At 48.6% G+C, this 11,789-nt stretch overlaps 1 protein-coding gene across 1 annotated transcript; it reads right to left on the reverse strand.

Annotated features, from left to right (window-relative positions):
* Window positions 1–774: 774 nt before the first annotated feature.
* On the reverse strand, window positions 775–6,780 carry VSX1 (visual system homeobox 1). The gene is made up of 5 exons (XM_019437210.2): window positions 6,182–6,780; window positions 4,294–4,372; window positions 3,729–3,852; window positions 2,491–2,671; window positions 775–1,061 (listed from the first exon to the last, which is right to left on the reverse strand). Exons 1-5 carry the CDS (start codon window positions 6,603–6,605, stop codon window positions 775–777), a joined length of 1,095 nt encoding a protein of 364 aa, XP_019292755.1. The 5' UTR covers window positions 6,606–6,780.
* Between the last annotated feature and the right edge of the window lie 5,009 nt (window positions 6,781–11,789).

Raw genomic sequence — 11,789 nt, forward strand, 5'->3', positions numbered from 1 at the left:
AAACACACCACACAATGTTTATTCTTAAATAATAAATAAATTGCAAAGGAAATACAGGAAACAAAACATTCATGAAATCCAAGTTGCTAAAGTGCTTTCAAACATAAATTTTAAAAGACCAAGAAGCTTTGTCTGACCTTAAAACACTGTTTATAGATATTAAACACAGTCCCATGCTATTTCAGAAGGGAAGGGAAAGTATGGGTTGCTTTCTTGTTTATGAGTTCTGATATGCACAGCCTATCAAATGACACTCAGGATAATACAAAGTATTGCTTAATGAGAAAATTGAAATGTCCAAAGCCAAGTTCAAGGTAAAGATACTATAATTCATTCATATGTCTGTATGGGGTCTTTGCTATTTATAAAGACATCTGATTCTCTGGAGATTAAATAAATTTATATTTTCAAATTCAGACGGAGGACATCAGACCACCTATTAATTTACACAGTATATTGAACCAAATCTCAAATGAGGCCCAGCAGTGAATACACTTTTTGAACTTTAAATCCTCCCTTCTCAAGTTCTACAAAAAAGAAGTAAAATTTTACATAAAATTAACTGCCTTTAAGGAATGGTTTCCATTCTAGGGTGAAATGGGCTTTCCCTAAGGTATCCATTTGTCTTCTTAAAGCAAGTGGCATTACATTTTATCCTGACACTGGAAGAAGAAAATCCAGCTGAGAGTCCTTGTCTTAGACAACTGTTATCTTGTGGAAAATGCCATAAGGGATGAACTTGCCAGCCTTTGAGGGTAGGGCCTGTGGGCCTCATCAGGCTCCCACCTTCCCTGGCTGGAGCCCCTCCAGCCCTGAGGAGTCTGAGCATCCTCTAGCATTGGTGCCCTGGTGTACTTTCTTGGTCTCCTGCCGGGCAGAGCTGGAGAGATCAATGGCCATATCTTCCAAGCCATTCTCAGGGCTGGCTTCATCTGAGCTTCTCTGGGATCCTGTCTGCCTTGGGCTAGAACCTTCCTGGAGTTGGTCTGAGTCCCAGAGTCCTGTCAGCTTTTCTTCACTTCCTGGTTTCCTTATCATCCCTGTGGATTTTTTATGCATCCCTTGCAAAAAAGAAGAGAAAAAATAAAAATAGGTATCTCCAAATTCAGCAATTTTGTAAATTCTTCCTTGTCTAGCTTCTCTAAATCCCATTAGAAATGTCCTCATCATAAGGGCACCTGGGTGGCTCAGTTGGTTAAGCATCCAACTTCTGCTCAGGTCATGATCTCACAGTTTGTGGGTTGGAGCCCTATGCGGGGGTCTGTGCTGACAGCTCAGAGCCTGGAGCTTGCTTCGGATTCTGTGTGTCCCCCTCTCTCTGCCCCTCCCATGCTGATGCTCTGTCTCTCTCTGTCTCCCAATAATAATTAAACGTTTAAAAAAATGCCTTCATCAGCATCTGTCTCCAGGGCCTCTAGGGGAACCAGCTAGGTATCTACCCCCATTAAGGGTTAAATCTAATATCTGTCTGTGGGGTGCACCCAACAAAGGTGCCTTATTTGGATATCACAGTAATTGTTCAAATTTAATTGTTGCCAATATTTTAAAATCAGGAGATTTTACATCAAAAGCCAGATTTCCAGCTTCTCTGGAAGTAAGAGTGTCTGGCAGCACTGAGCCCACTTTCTTACAAGGCCACAGATATGCAGATGCCAGTGAGCATCACTGCCCCACATCTGACCTGCTTGTGGAAGTTCAGAAGGGTGAACTTGGTTCCCTGCCCCAAATTCTGTCTCTTCAGTCTTTGAGGGCAAAGTCAGGACCATATTTACTATTGGTATCTCTAGTCTCAGCATAGTGTCTGGGGGTAGGGGCTAAAAAAAAAAAATGTTTGCTAAACAAAAAACCTCCTCCCCCTACCAGCCTAGAATTCCTCATACATATACCTAACTCTAATCTCCCACCCTGCCCTAGGTGCTATCTTTTGACTCATTCCTCTAAGGTGTGATCTCTGCCCATTGGTCTCTGGTAACAACAGAAAACACCAGAATGCCTAGCCTCAAAACTTGGACCTTACCAGTGTAGGCTGTTCTAGCACCAAAAGTCTAAGAGACAGAAAAGCAGGTTGTTAGTGGCAGACTGCCAGGACCCAGACCCAGACCTTCTGGCTCTGATTTGTAGGGCGTTAATCACCTGCAGGTTTCACTGCTTAGCACTGCCCTCATTACTATTACCACGAGCTCTAAGTTGTATGATTTCCAAAAATTCTAACATTTTGGAATGTATTTCACATATTACATCATTCCACTCTTAAAACCAAGGCTTAATGTGACCTTTCCACACACTGTGTACACAGTTCCCATGCAAAATAAATCAATTGACCACAGTTCAAGCCTTTGAATTAATTAAAAATTGGATGTGATATTCTGGGCCCAAATCTGAGTAAATTTACATTGATTGGCTTTGCAAATGGCTGCCTTTTGTGGGAACCCCACTCTCTCCCCCAGTATCTCTGGGCCTCTTGCTAGCTGCAGGGCCCTTCTTCCTTACCCAGAAGCCATGGTGCACAGGAACCAACCAGGCCACCCTCGGTGGAGTTGAGGACAGAGTCTGGCAGCGGGATGCAATGTCTCACCATGGCCCCATAGAGACCATACTCCGCCATCACGCTGCTACCACCCCAGCGCTTCTCCCGCTTCCGCCACTTGGCTCTCCGGTTTTGAAACCAGACCTAATATGAGGCAGGACAGGAAGCAGAAGAGCATACAGGAGGAGACACAGTAAAGAGGATGCTTCTAGGTGCCCCTGAGCAGGGAGTTCTAAAAGGGCCAACTATCCACTCAAGTCCCAGACCTTTGAGGAGCTGTACCTACTGCTCACTCAGAACTCAAAAGGACTCATCATTGTGGGGCTAATGTGCAGTTTCCACTGAGGCTTTCCAGAAAATGAGAAACGACAAAAATAAAATCAAAGTGTTCTTTCACAGATTGTGTAAAGAAGTAGACTATTATGTTTCCTGATTTTTTTCATTGATTAGAAAGAGTTCACGCTGGCAATGGTCCTTTCTAATCCCCAGGTTTTGGGTTGTTGGTGATAATTCTCCTGGAAAATATTATCTTAATAAAGGAATAATATGGAATATTGTTTAGCTGTTAAAAAAAAAAGAGTGAGTTAGTGGCAAATCTTCTTTCCTAGAGAAATGTTCAAGGTGCATTGTCAAACAAAAGACTAAGAAGTATAACTCAATACCTTACACACAAAATCCTGTGTGTGTAAGTATAGCTATAGATGATAGAGATAGAGATAGAGATAGAGATAGAGATAGATAGAGAGATAGAGATATATAAACATATTCACAGCCAGATATAAACACAGAGATGGTGTGAAGGAAGATTACAGCAGGATATTTACATTGTTTTCTCTCAAGGAGTGATAGTCAAAGATTAGACAGACAGATAGATAGATAGATAGATAGATAGATAATAGATAGAGTTATAGATATATATAGCTATATATGTAGTTTTTAGTTGCAGCACACATTATTGTGTAATTTTAAAGAATTAATAAATAAAAGGAAAAAAAGACATGCAGATTACAGGAAATATCTTCTTGGAATAAAAATACAGAAAGTCTCTAGCATTGTGGTACCTGCAGCCAGTGAGCCTTAGTTTGTGTGTCAATGGGAATGTGTTAGGCTGTCTAGAGGTGGCTGTGGGTTGACCCACTGTGTGTGAGAAAAACATGTTCTCTGTGATGTCTCTGGGAAAGAGAAAAGGGACCCTAGACACCTGTATTCTGTCTTCAGGGAGCTCAGTTTTCACAGCCAGCATTTCCCGGGCATACACATCAGGGTAGTGGGCCTCGCTGAATGCCTTCTCCAGCTCTTCCAGTTGGTGGGCGGTGAAAACAGTCCTGTAGGGAAGCCCAAAGCACATATGTGGGCACATGTCTGCAGGAGGCTACCAGGCTTCCCAGACTTAGAAGACCCCATGCCTGCCTTTCCACACCCTAAAAGCCCTCCTCATGATAACTGGACATATCACCTCTGAATGATTAGCCTCTGGAAAGTCCAGAAGTTTCGTTCAAAAACAACAACAAAGTTCTTTGACATTTTTTTCTCCTCAATGAATTCTATCAACTCATTCTAAGAATATCTATTTTAAAGGTCCACAAATTTGTCTTTAAAATGCCACAAAGATTGTCCTGTAGCCTCCTATGAATAGCAGAATTATGTTCCCAAATGCCTACTATGTGCCAACCAGGAGGTCACTGGGCCTGCCATAATGCAGCATCATATATTCTCAGATACTGTGTCCTGAGGAAGTAGCCAGGGAGGACAGCCTGGCTGTATACCTGTGTCGCCGTTTCTTTCTCTTGCCAAGGGTGGGGGACACCTTCAGGTCACTCCTATCTTCAGATGGGCTGTCCTCATCTGTTAGCACCGGAGAAAAGAGAGGACTTTAAAGGTGAGCATATTATCTTTTATAAGAAAGAAAGAAAGAAAGAAAGAAAGAAAGAAAGAAAGAAAGAAAGAAGAAAAGAAAAAAGAGAAAGAAAGAAAGAAAGAAAGAAAGAAAGAAAGAAAGAAAGAGGGAGGGAGGGAGGGAGGGAAGGAGGAGGGAGGAAGGAAGGAAGGAAGGAAGGAAGGAAGGAAGGAAAGAAAACTTTTTAAAGGTGAGCACATTTTTCACTTTCTTCTCTGGATTTTAATATGAGGATTGAAGTTATTATTCTGCTGGGGAATGTGAGTATTTAACAATATTCGCTAGCATTTTTAGCACTCACTATATTCCAGTCACTGTGCTTAGCATTGTCCATGCATTATCTTCATAAAAGTTATTCTTCATAAAAGAACTCCAAGATAGCTACTAGTATTATTCTATTTTTACAGATGAGAAAACTGAAGTGCAGAGAGATTAAGTAACTTGCCCAAGATCACACAGGTAGTACATGATGAAGTTGGGAGTCAAACCCCAGACTGCGTGAAGCTACTTGGCCATTAATGACACTCTCTATTCCCACTTAGCTCCCAAATTCATCCACTTCTTTCTGCCTCCAACTCCTCATCTTAACCAATAAACCAACATTTAAGTGGGGCGGCTAAGGTTTGACATCAAAACCCTTGTCAGACGTGCACTCCCTGCCCTCCTGTACCAATTCCAAATCTCTGGAAGCAGATCCAGGAAACTCACTCTTGACAAGATCTAGTGGTATTTTGCCTTTCATTTTCTTACAGAAAGAATTCATCCTATGAAGGTGGTTTTTGCATTTTTAATGAAACCACTAATAGAAGGCGTCATTTTATCTTACACAGAGACTCGTGAAGTGTTTTTTTTTTCAAACTGAGTGAAAACTTGCTTGTCTGCTAAATTGGCATGCTTACTTTTATTATATTATTACTTTTAGTTTCAGTGGAGAGACTCAACGTACTTTTTTGCCTTATCTGCCTACTAGACGCTTAGCTCTAGGTTTTACTACACAGTTTCTCTCAGTCTGCGTTTTCTTGTATAATTCTCCATTTTATTTCCCCCACACCCCAAACCTCTCAATTTCTTGGCCTTTGCTCTTTATAGACATTCATTGCCTTCTCTTTCCCCGTAATGCACCTCAACTTCTTTGAGGAAATAGCTGGGCTTGGAACAAAATGTTGAGCATAGCCGCAATGAAATTGGCAAGGTTGCTTCCTTTCTCACGTGTGCGGGAGGACGGAAGGCAACGCAAGGAAAAAAGCGCGGTACCTAGGCTCTTATTTCAGCACCCCGGGAGGCGGACAGTTCCAGGCCTCCAGGCCCTGCGCTCTTCACTCTTTGAATCCAGCAAACCTTTGAGCCCCCGCGGGGTAGTGGGTTCTGTGCTGGTGATGAACAAGCACGCCCTGGCCTCCCCGACCTATGCCGTTCGCAGAGACCGAGGCTCAGGCGGGGGGCTAGGGAAAAACCCTCAGAGACCGCTGCTTAGTCGCCAAGACCCCCGGGGTAGGTCCGGAACAGAGTGGTGGCAGTATCTGCTGTGCTGCGGGACCAGGTCCCGGACAAGAGGCAGGGACTTAGGGAAAGACAAGGGGCAGGGAGCGAGGCTGCTAGAATACGCCTCCCCCGACGGGGCCGCGCTCAGGGGTCCCGAGTTCCCTTAGATCCGGGATGCTGGTTGTAGGGGCTCAATGAGACGATGGTGAGTTACCCCTGTACGGCCCCAAGGCTGAGGAAACAGGGGCAAGACCCCGATGCGTTGGCCTGATTACCGGACGTCGAGACGCTCTCGCTGCTCTTCTGGCTGCCGAGAGGGGGCGGCGGGCGACCAGGGGCTTGCGGGGCAGCGGGTTCAGGCGCCCCGGGTGGCAGGAACGGCACGTCGGCCATGAGCAGGCAAGGCGCCCGAGGGGCCGCGGGGGGCTGTGCGCCGAAGCCGCATAGAAGGCCGAGCCCCAATGGGAGGGCCCCGCGCGCCATGCAGGAGCCCGCGAGACCCGAACCCGTACAGGGTGCGGCCACGGAGGACTCGCAGCCAGATCCTGGCCCGGGGCCGGCAGGCGCGGGCACCTCAGCTTCCAGGCCCAGAAGATCCGTGATGGCGAACCCGCGGGGGCGCAAGCCGCTGGGGGAGCTGCCTGGCACCAGCACCCTGCTCCTGGAGCGCCCGTCGCAAAGTGCGTCCCGGCATGTCATGGCTTCTCAGTCGGTGAGGCTTGACTTTCTCTAGGTCACGTTTGCGGAGAGGGCACAGCTCGGAGGATGCTTTATACTCCCTGACAGCCTGTCGGGCGCGGAAGGCCAGGAGGGCTCCAATCAGTGGGGCGCGGACGCGTCATCGCCCAGGACCCTGCGAGATGGGGACGCCACCAGTTTCCCTCCCCTCGGTCGCCGCCCTCCCAGCTGCAGTCCCCTCAATTACCTCCTTCTCTCTCCTCTCCAGCTGTCCCCCTGCCCAGTCCCCACCCGACAGCCCCCTCCCCCGTTCTCCGTGAAAGGAAAGTAGGGAGGGCACGACCCTGCTATCTGCTGGTTCCTCTAAAAAGCTGCAGTTTCCAGGCCCCGGAGTGGTCTTCCTTTCCTTCCAGATTCTCTAAGTGGAGGTCCCCCTCACAGCTACCTCGAAGGCTCCCTCCCAAGACACAGTTGCTCATTAAGACCTAGGGCCTCATTCCTAGCCACACTACCACCAGTATGACACTCACCAGCCCTCCAACTCCACCGCCAGAGCCAAGACCTTCCACGAAAATCTCTGAAGGGAGAGGAGTGGAAAACGTTTATTTAATCCACGCCCACTGCACCTCCAGCCAAATTCACCCCCAGAGCCCTAATGGCTGAGCTGCAGCGGGCCGCAAAACTCACAAGAGCTGAGAGAAGGGGGAGTAGGGAGAAACAGATATAGGGTGGACTAAGGAACGGTGCCGGTTTAGCAAACAAAAATACTGCAGATCCAGTGAAATTTGAATTTCAGATATACAATGAACTTTTTTTTTTTTTTAGTATGAGTATGTATCAGTATTTTATCTGACAGTTCTAAATTGGGTGTGTGTGGGGGGGGCGTAAGTTGGAACATAGGACCTGTCTACTGGGACACACCCCTCTTCACGGAGGCAAACAAATTACTGTCAGATTTTACAATTATTCAAAGAAAGATTTTTCTGTGAAACTCCCTGGTTTGTTGAAGTTGGCGCCAAAGCACGTGAGTAAATCACTCCTGGCTCACAAGTGAAATTTGTGAAAATTTGAGTCTACTCAACCCGAATCGCTCGAAACCCTGAGCCCACCCTTCCCAAACATAGAACCATGGACACAGAATCTCCTCAGTCCCACCTCCTAAGGGCCCAGCGGTCTGAGGTCGCCCAGCGAGCAGGCGGCAACTCTCTGAGACCACCCGTACGCGACGTTGTCTCCCTGCGCGCGCCACAGAGGACCCCGAGTCAGGGAAAGTGGGTTTCCCGCTCCCTGCGCCTTCGAGTGGGGCCACTGTTAAACATGCAGATTAAACGAGGGGTTTCAGATAAAGATAATTACAAGAGGCTGCGCATTAGCTTTCCATTATTAAAGGAAGACCCAAATCTCCCCCTCGCAAGCTGTTCCTGGGATTAGCAAAACAATAACTTTCCTCTGAGATAATTGTCATTTGAATCGTTCAGGGGCGGGGGCGGCTTTAGACGCCAGCGTCGTTTTCGGCTCCGCCAGGAATTTTCCCCAAATTTATCTCTGGGTTTAAAGTAGGGTGTTGGTGGTAAAGGACCAAACCAAAGTGCTCTAGCTCTTTGCCCTGCAGGATAGTCGTTTTGTAATTCAGAATTTGGCGCCGCAGTTTAGGAAGACACCTAACGATCCACACATTTTGCAGACCAACTCCTGGGCCAACAGGCTGAACCACTGGCCCTAGGGTGGCCCAACCCGGGTCACTCGTAAGGGGAGGGTCTAAGAGGCGGCTCCCCTGCTAGCCCGGATGCTCTCGCAGCTCTAGCAGCTTGGAGTGCCGACAGCTTCCCCTCGCCTCCACTAGGGTCTTGAAGTCTCCCTCCCCTCCCCTCTGCAGAAGAGGCAGGTGATCACTGAGAGGACAGACCTCAAGTGGATGGCTAGGAATCCAAAAGTACCAAAAGGTAGGGCGGGAGGAGCCCAACTTCGGCCACCCCACACGGTGGGGTGAGCCAAGAGCACACCGGTTAAACCCATTCTGAAGGATCTTACAAAACCTCTTTCGCAGATGAAAACTACTGAGGCTTATTAACCCGGTCACACCGGTCACAGATAGAGAAATCGGGAAAGCGAAGCTGAAAGAGAGAAAGCCGAGAGAAGGAGCCGGAATCAGAGCTCTAAGGGAACCTTGCAATTCCTGTACAGGAGCATCCCTACGGCCTCCTCCTGCTCCACCTGCAGGAAGGGGTCCGCCAGACCAGGTTGGAGAGACCGCTGAACCCCGGGTGTCTTCCTTTTTGAATCGTGGCGGCGACTGGAACGCAGCGCCTGAGGTCACCCTCATGGTCTCCTCCCCAGTGAGAAGTGCCTCCCCTTCTCTCTCGCAGCGCTAATCCAGGTCCACACTCCCATCCCCAGCAGCCTGCGGCGGAAGGTCGCCTACCGCGCAGGACTCTGCGGGATCTGCTCAGAGGCCCGGCGCCCAAGGATGGGAACGCAGCCACCGGAGCAGGACCCAGCGCCTGGCTCCACGACCACCACGGTGCGGGAAGCGCTTCCAGTCGTTTAGGAGACTGGGAAAGGAGAGTGCGAGTTGGTCCCCGAGCCTACCCACACTCCGCGAGTCCCCTTGCGCCCCTTGCAGTTAGAGAGTCTATGGGCGGGAGCAAGAATTTGGGGAACTTCGACCCTGAAGGGGTGAAGGGTAGGCTCCTCCCAGCCCCCTCTCTTCACAAACAAATCTGCAGCCAGAGGCAGAGCCCTCTCGAGCCTCTCTGCCCTGGGTCACTCTCGGAGTCGTTTTGGAACCCCAAATCTGTTAAGGGGTCCGGATCTGTCTTCCTCAACTGGGATTATCCGGGATTTAACTAATCAGTAAAGGTTCCTCTGCTCATTATTTTCCAAAGAATGTTTCCATCTCCTCTCTGGGGCTAACCCAGGAATGTGCGCTCTGTTTCCCCTGGTCTCCCACGGATCCCGGCTCTTCTCAGCAGATCAGGTGTGAGTGGCTCAACAGAGATGCCTCCTCAGCTTTTCCGAAACAGCCCTGGCCAGGCTGGCAGCATTAGAGATACAATCGGAGTAGGATAGACACGGGTGAATAAAATGTATTGCCATGTGAGTGCACAAACAAGCCCATTCATTCATTCCTCTTCTGATTTACTTCCTGCCTCTCTGGCTGCTCCTTCTTTCATATCGCCCCTCAAAGGCTGTGTAGACACTGCTCTGCCCTGTCCACCATCTCATGCCCTGACCATTCTGCCTACAGGCAGCCCAGCCTCCAGTGCCAACCCAACCACGTCTTTGCCTGGGGTCTTTGGTCTCCAGAGGCCACTTTGCCTCCTAGCCAGAAGTGCCAAGGCTTAACAGGCCCTGAGAAGCCCTGGACCACCAGCCCCAGGCCTAGGGTAGAATAACTCACACTTGCATTCTATTCTGCTTCCCAGAGGTCCCCAAAAGGGTGTGCCCCAGTTACTTGCTAATTATTACATTTCATTTTGCTTTTTTCCTAGGTGCTGTAGGTGCCCCACCCAGACTCCCATTCTTGGGCTCTGACACCTCCCTTCAACTGCCTTGACTGTAGGCCGCTAACAGCTCACCACTGCCCCTAATGAGAATTGCCCTCTGCTGACAAAAGCCCTTAACCTAGACCCTTCTATCCCCACAACCACAATGTCTGACTGACATATTAGACTGATACAAGGCTACCGCTTGCCTGCAGAGGGACAACTCTGCAGAGCCCTTTTTGCTCCAAACTTCTTTCTGCTCATAGATCAGGCCAAGGCTCAGCTGGACCTATGAGCACACCCTTGCCTAATTCCTCCCTCTTTTCTGACCTCCCTCACCCCTGAGACCTCTTCAGACCCCTCCCCAATAAAGCTCATACATCCTACTCTCTGTTCAGCTCTACTTCTAGGGACCTGTTCCCACCTTGCTTCCCCACTCCCCTACTGGTGTTGTCCCAAAGCATCTCCCAGATAAATGACTTATGCTGGAGTGCTTGACTCAGAGCCCGCCTCTAGGAAAACCCAGACTCACACATTGTATTTCTCAATCTCCCTTGGGCATTCTTCTCTCTCCCCCATGTGAGATCCCATGATTCAGTCATCATCTGCTTGCCAAGAACTGCCAAATCTGTCTCCAGCCTGAGTACATGCTCCTTCATGCACATCTATGGCCTTCTGGACCTCTGTCCCAGTCTCACAGAAGCACCAAAGCACAGCCCACCAGTGCTGAATGCAACATCTGCACCCTCCAGTGTACATCTCCCCAAGACTTCTTCACCTTCACCCCACAGGCCCAAACAGCACGCTGCCCACAAGTCTACCTCCAGTTGCCAAAAATAACATAAGTAACAACAAGGGCTAATACCTCTTAGGTTCTTACTATGGGCAGCTACTATTGCATATGCTTATCAAAAGGATCATGTTTCATCCTGACCACAGCTCTAAGGGTGGATGCTATTATTGTCCTATATCTTTCAGGTAAAGAAGCAAAGATTTAGGGGGACAAATAATCACATAAATTACCCACATTCACCCCACTGCCAAGTGGCAGAGCCAGGATTTGAACCAAACAACTGTGAGACTAATGCCTGGTTCTGTTCCACTAGCTAGCCTGCATCTGTCTTCAAGTTCTCCTCCCTGCCCATCACCACACTGTGGGTCAGGAGAAGTTTGCACTTTCTGAAGGGAAATGTATTTGTCAGTCTAGGGCTACTCAGTATCCAAACAAGTCTTGAGGTGCCCACAAAGACAGCACCTCAAGGTGGGGTAGATGCTTTCTCTTCCCACTCTCTGGCAGTTCAGTTACCTGGGACCTCCCCCCAAAGACTGAGGAAGAGGTGGTGATTTTTGTACAATGGCAGCATTGAGTGTCCAACAGCCACTCTGCATATCATTGTCACTGTCCTTTGGCACAATTTGGCCTTGTTCACAGATGTCTGGCTGCCAATCCCTGCCCTTTTTCTCCAGGCTTCCATCAATTGGAGTGGGAGAGGAAGAAGGTGCCATTTAGTAAACTTTTTTGCTGCATAAATTAGCTGGATGTGGTTTCTGAGGTCTGAATCCAAGAACCCTGTCTTAGGCATTGGGCCTCTCCTCTGGTATCTCCCCTACCTTCCTTATACCCCTTCCCATATACCTCCCCTACTGATCTTTATTCCTCAGCCACAGTGATCCCTCTAAAGCGCAACCTTGTTGCTCAGGACCTCAAATTCCCCAACAG

Source organism: Panthera pardus, unplaced genomic scaffold (assembly GCF_024362965.1).
Source record: "Panthera pardus isolate Hobbes unplaced genomic scaffold, ASM2436296v1 HiC_scaffold_25, whole genome shotgun sequence".
In the NCBI taxonomy this organism is placed as follows: Eukaryota; Metazoa; Chordata; class Mammalia; order Carnivora; family Felidae; genus Panthera; species Panthera pardus.

What these genes read in the sequence shown, in the direction of transcription:
- VSX1 (XM_019437210.2), bottom strand. Translation starts at nt 6,605, where the DNA reads ATGACATGCCGGGACGCACTTTGCGACGGGCGCTCCAGGAGCAGGGTG. An exon ending in TCCCTGAAGACAGAATACAG is followed by an intron (nt 2,672 to 3,728) that starts GTGTCTAGGGTC and finishes GCCTCATATTAG; the next exon opens with GTCTGGTTTCAAAACCGGAG. An exon ending in CTGTGCACCATGGCTTCTGG is followed by an intron (nt 1,062 to 2,490) that starts GTAAGGAAGAAG and finishes CTTTTTTGCAAG; the next exon opens with GGATGCATAAAAAATCCACA.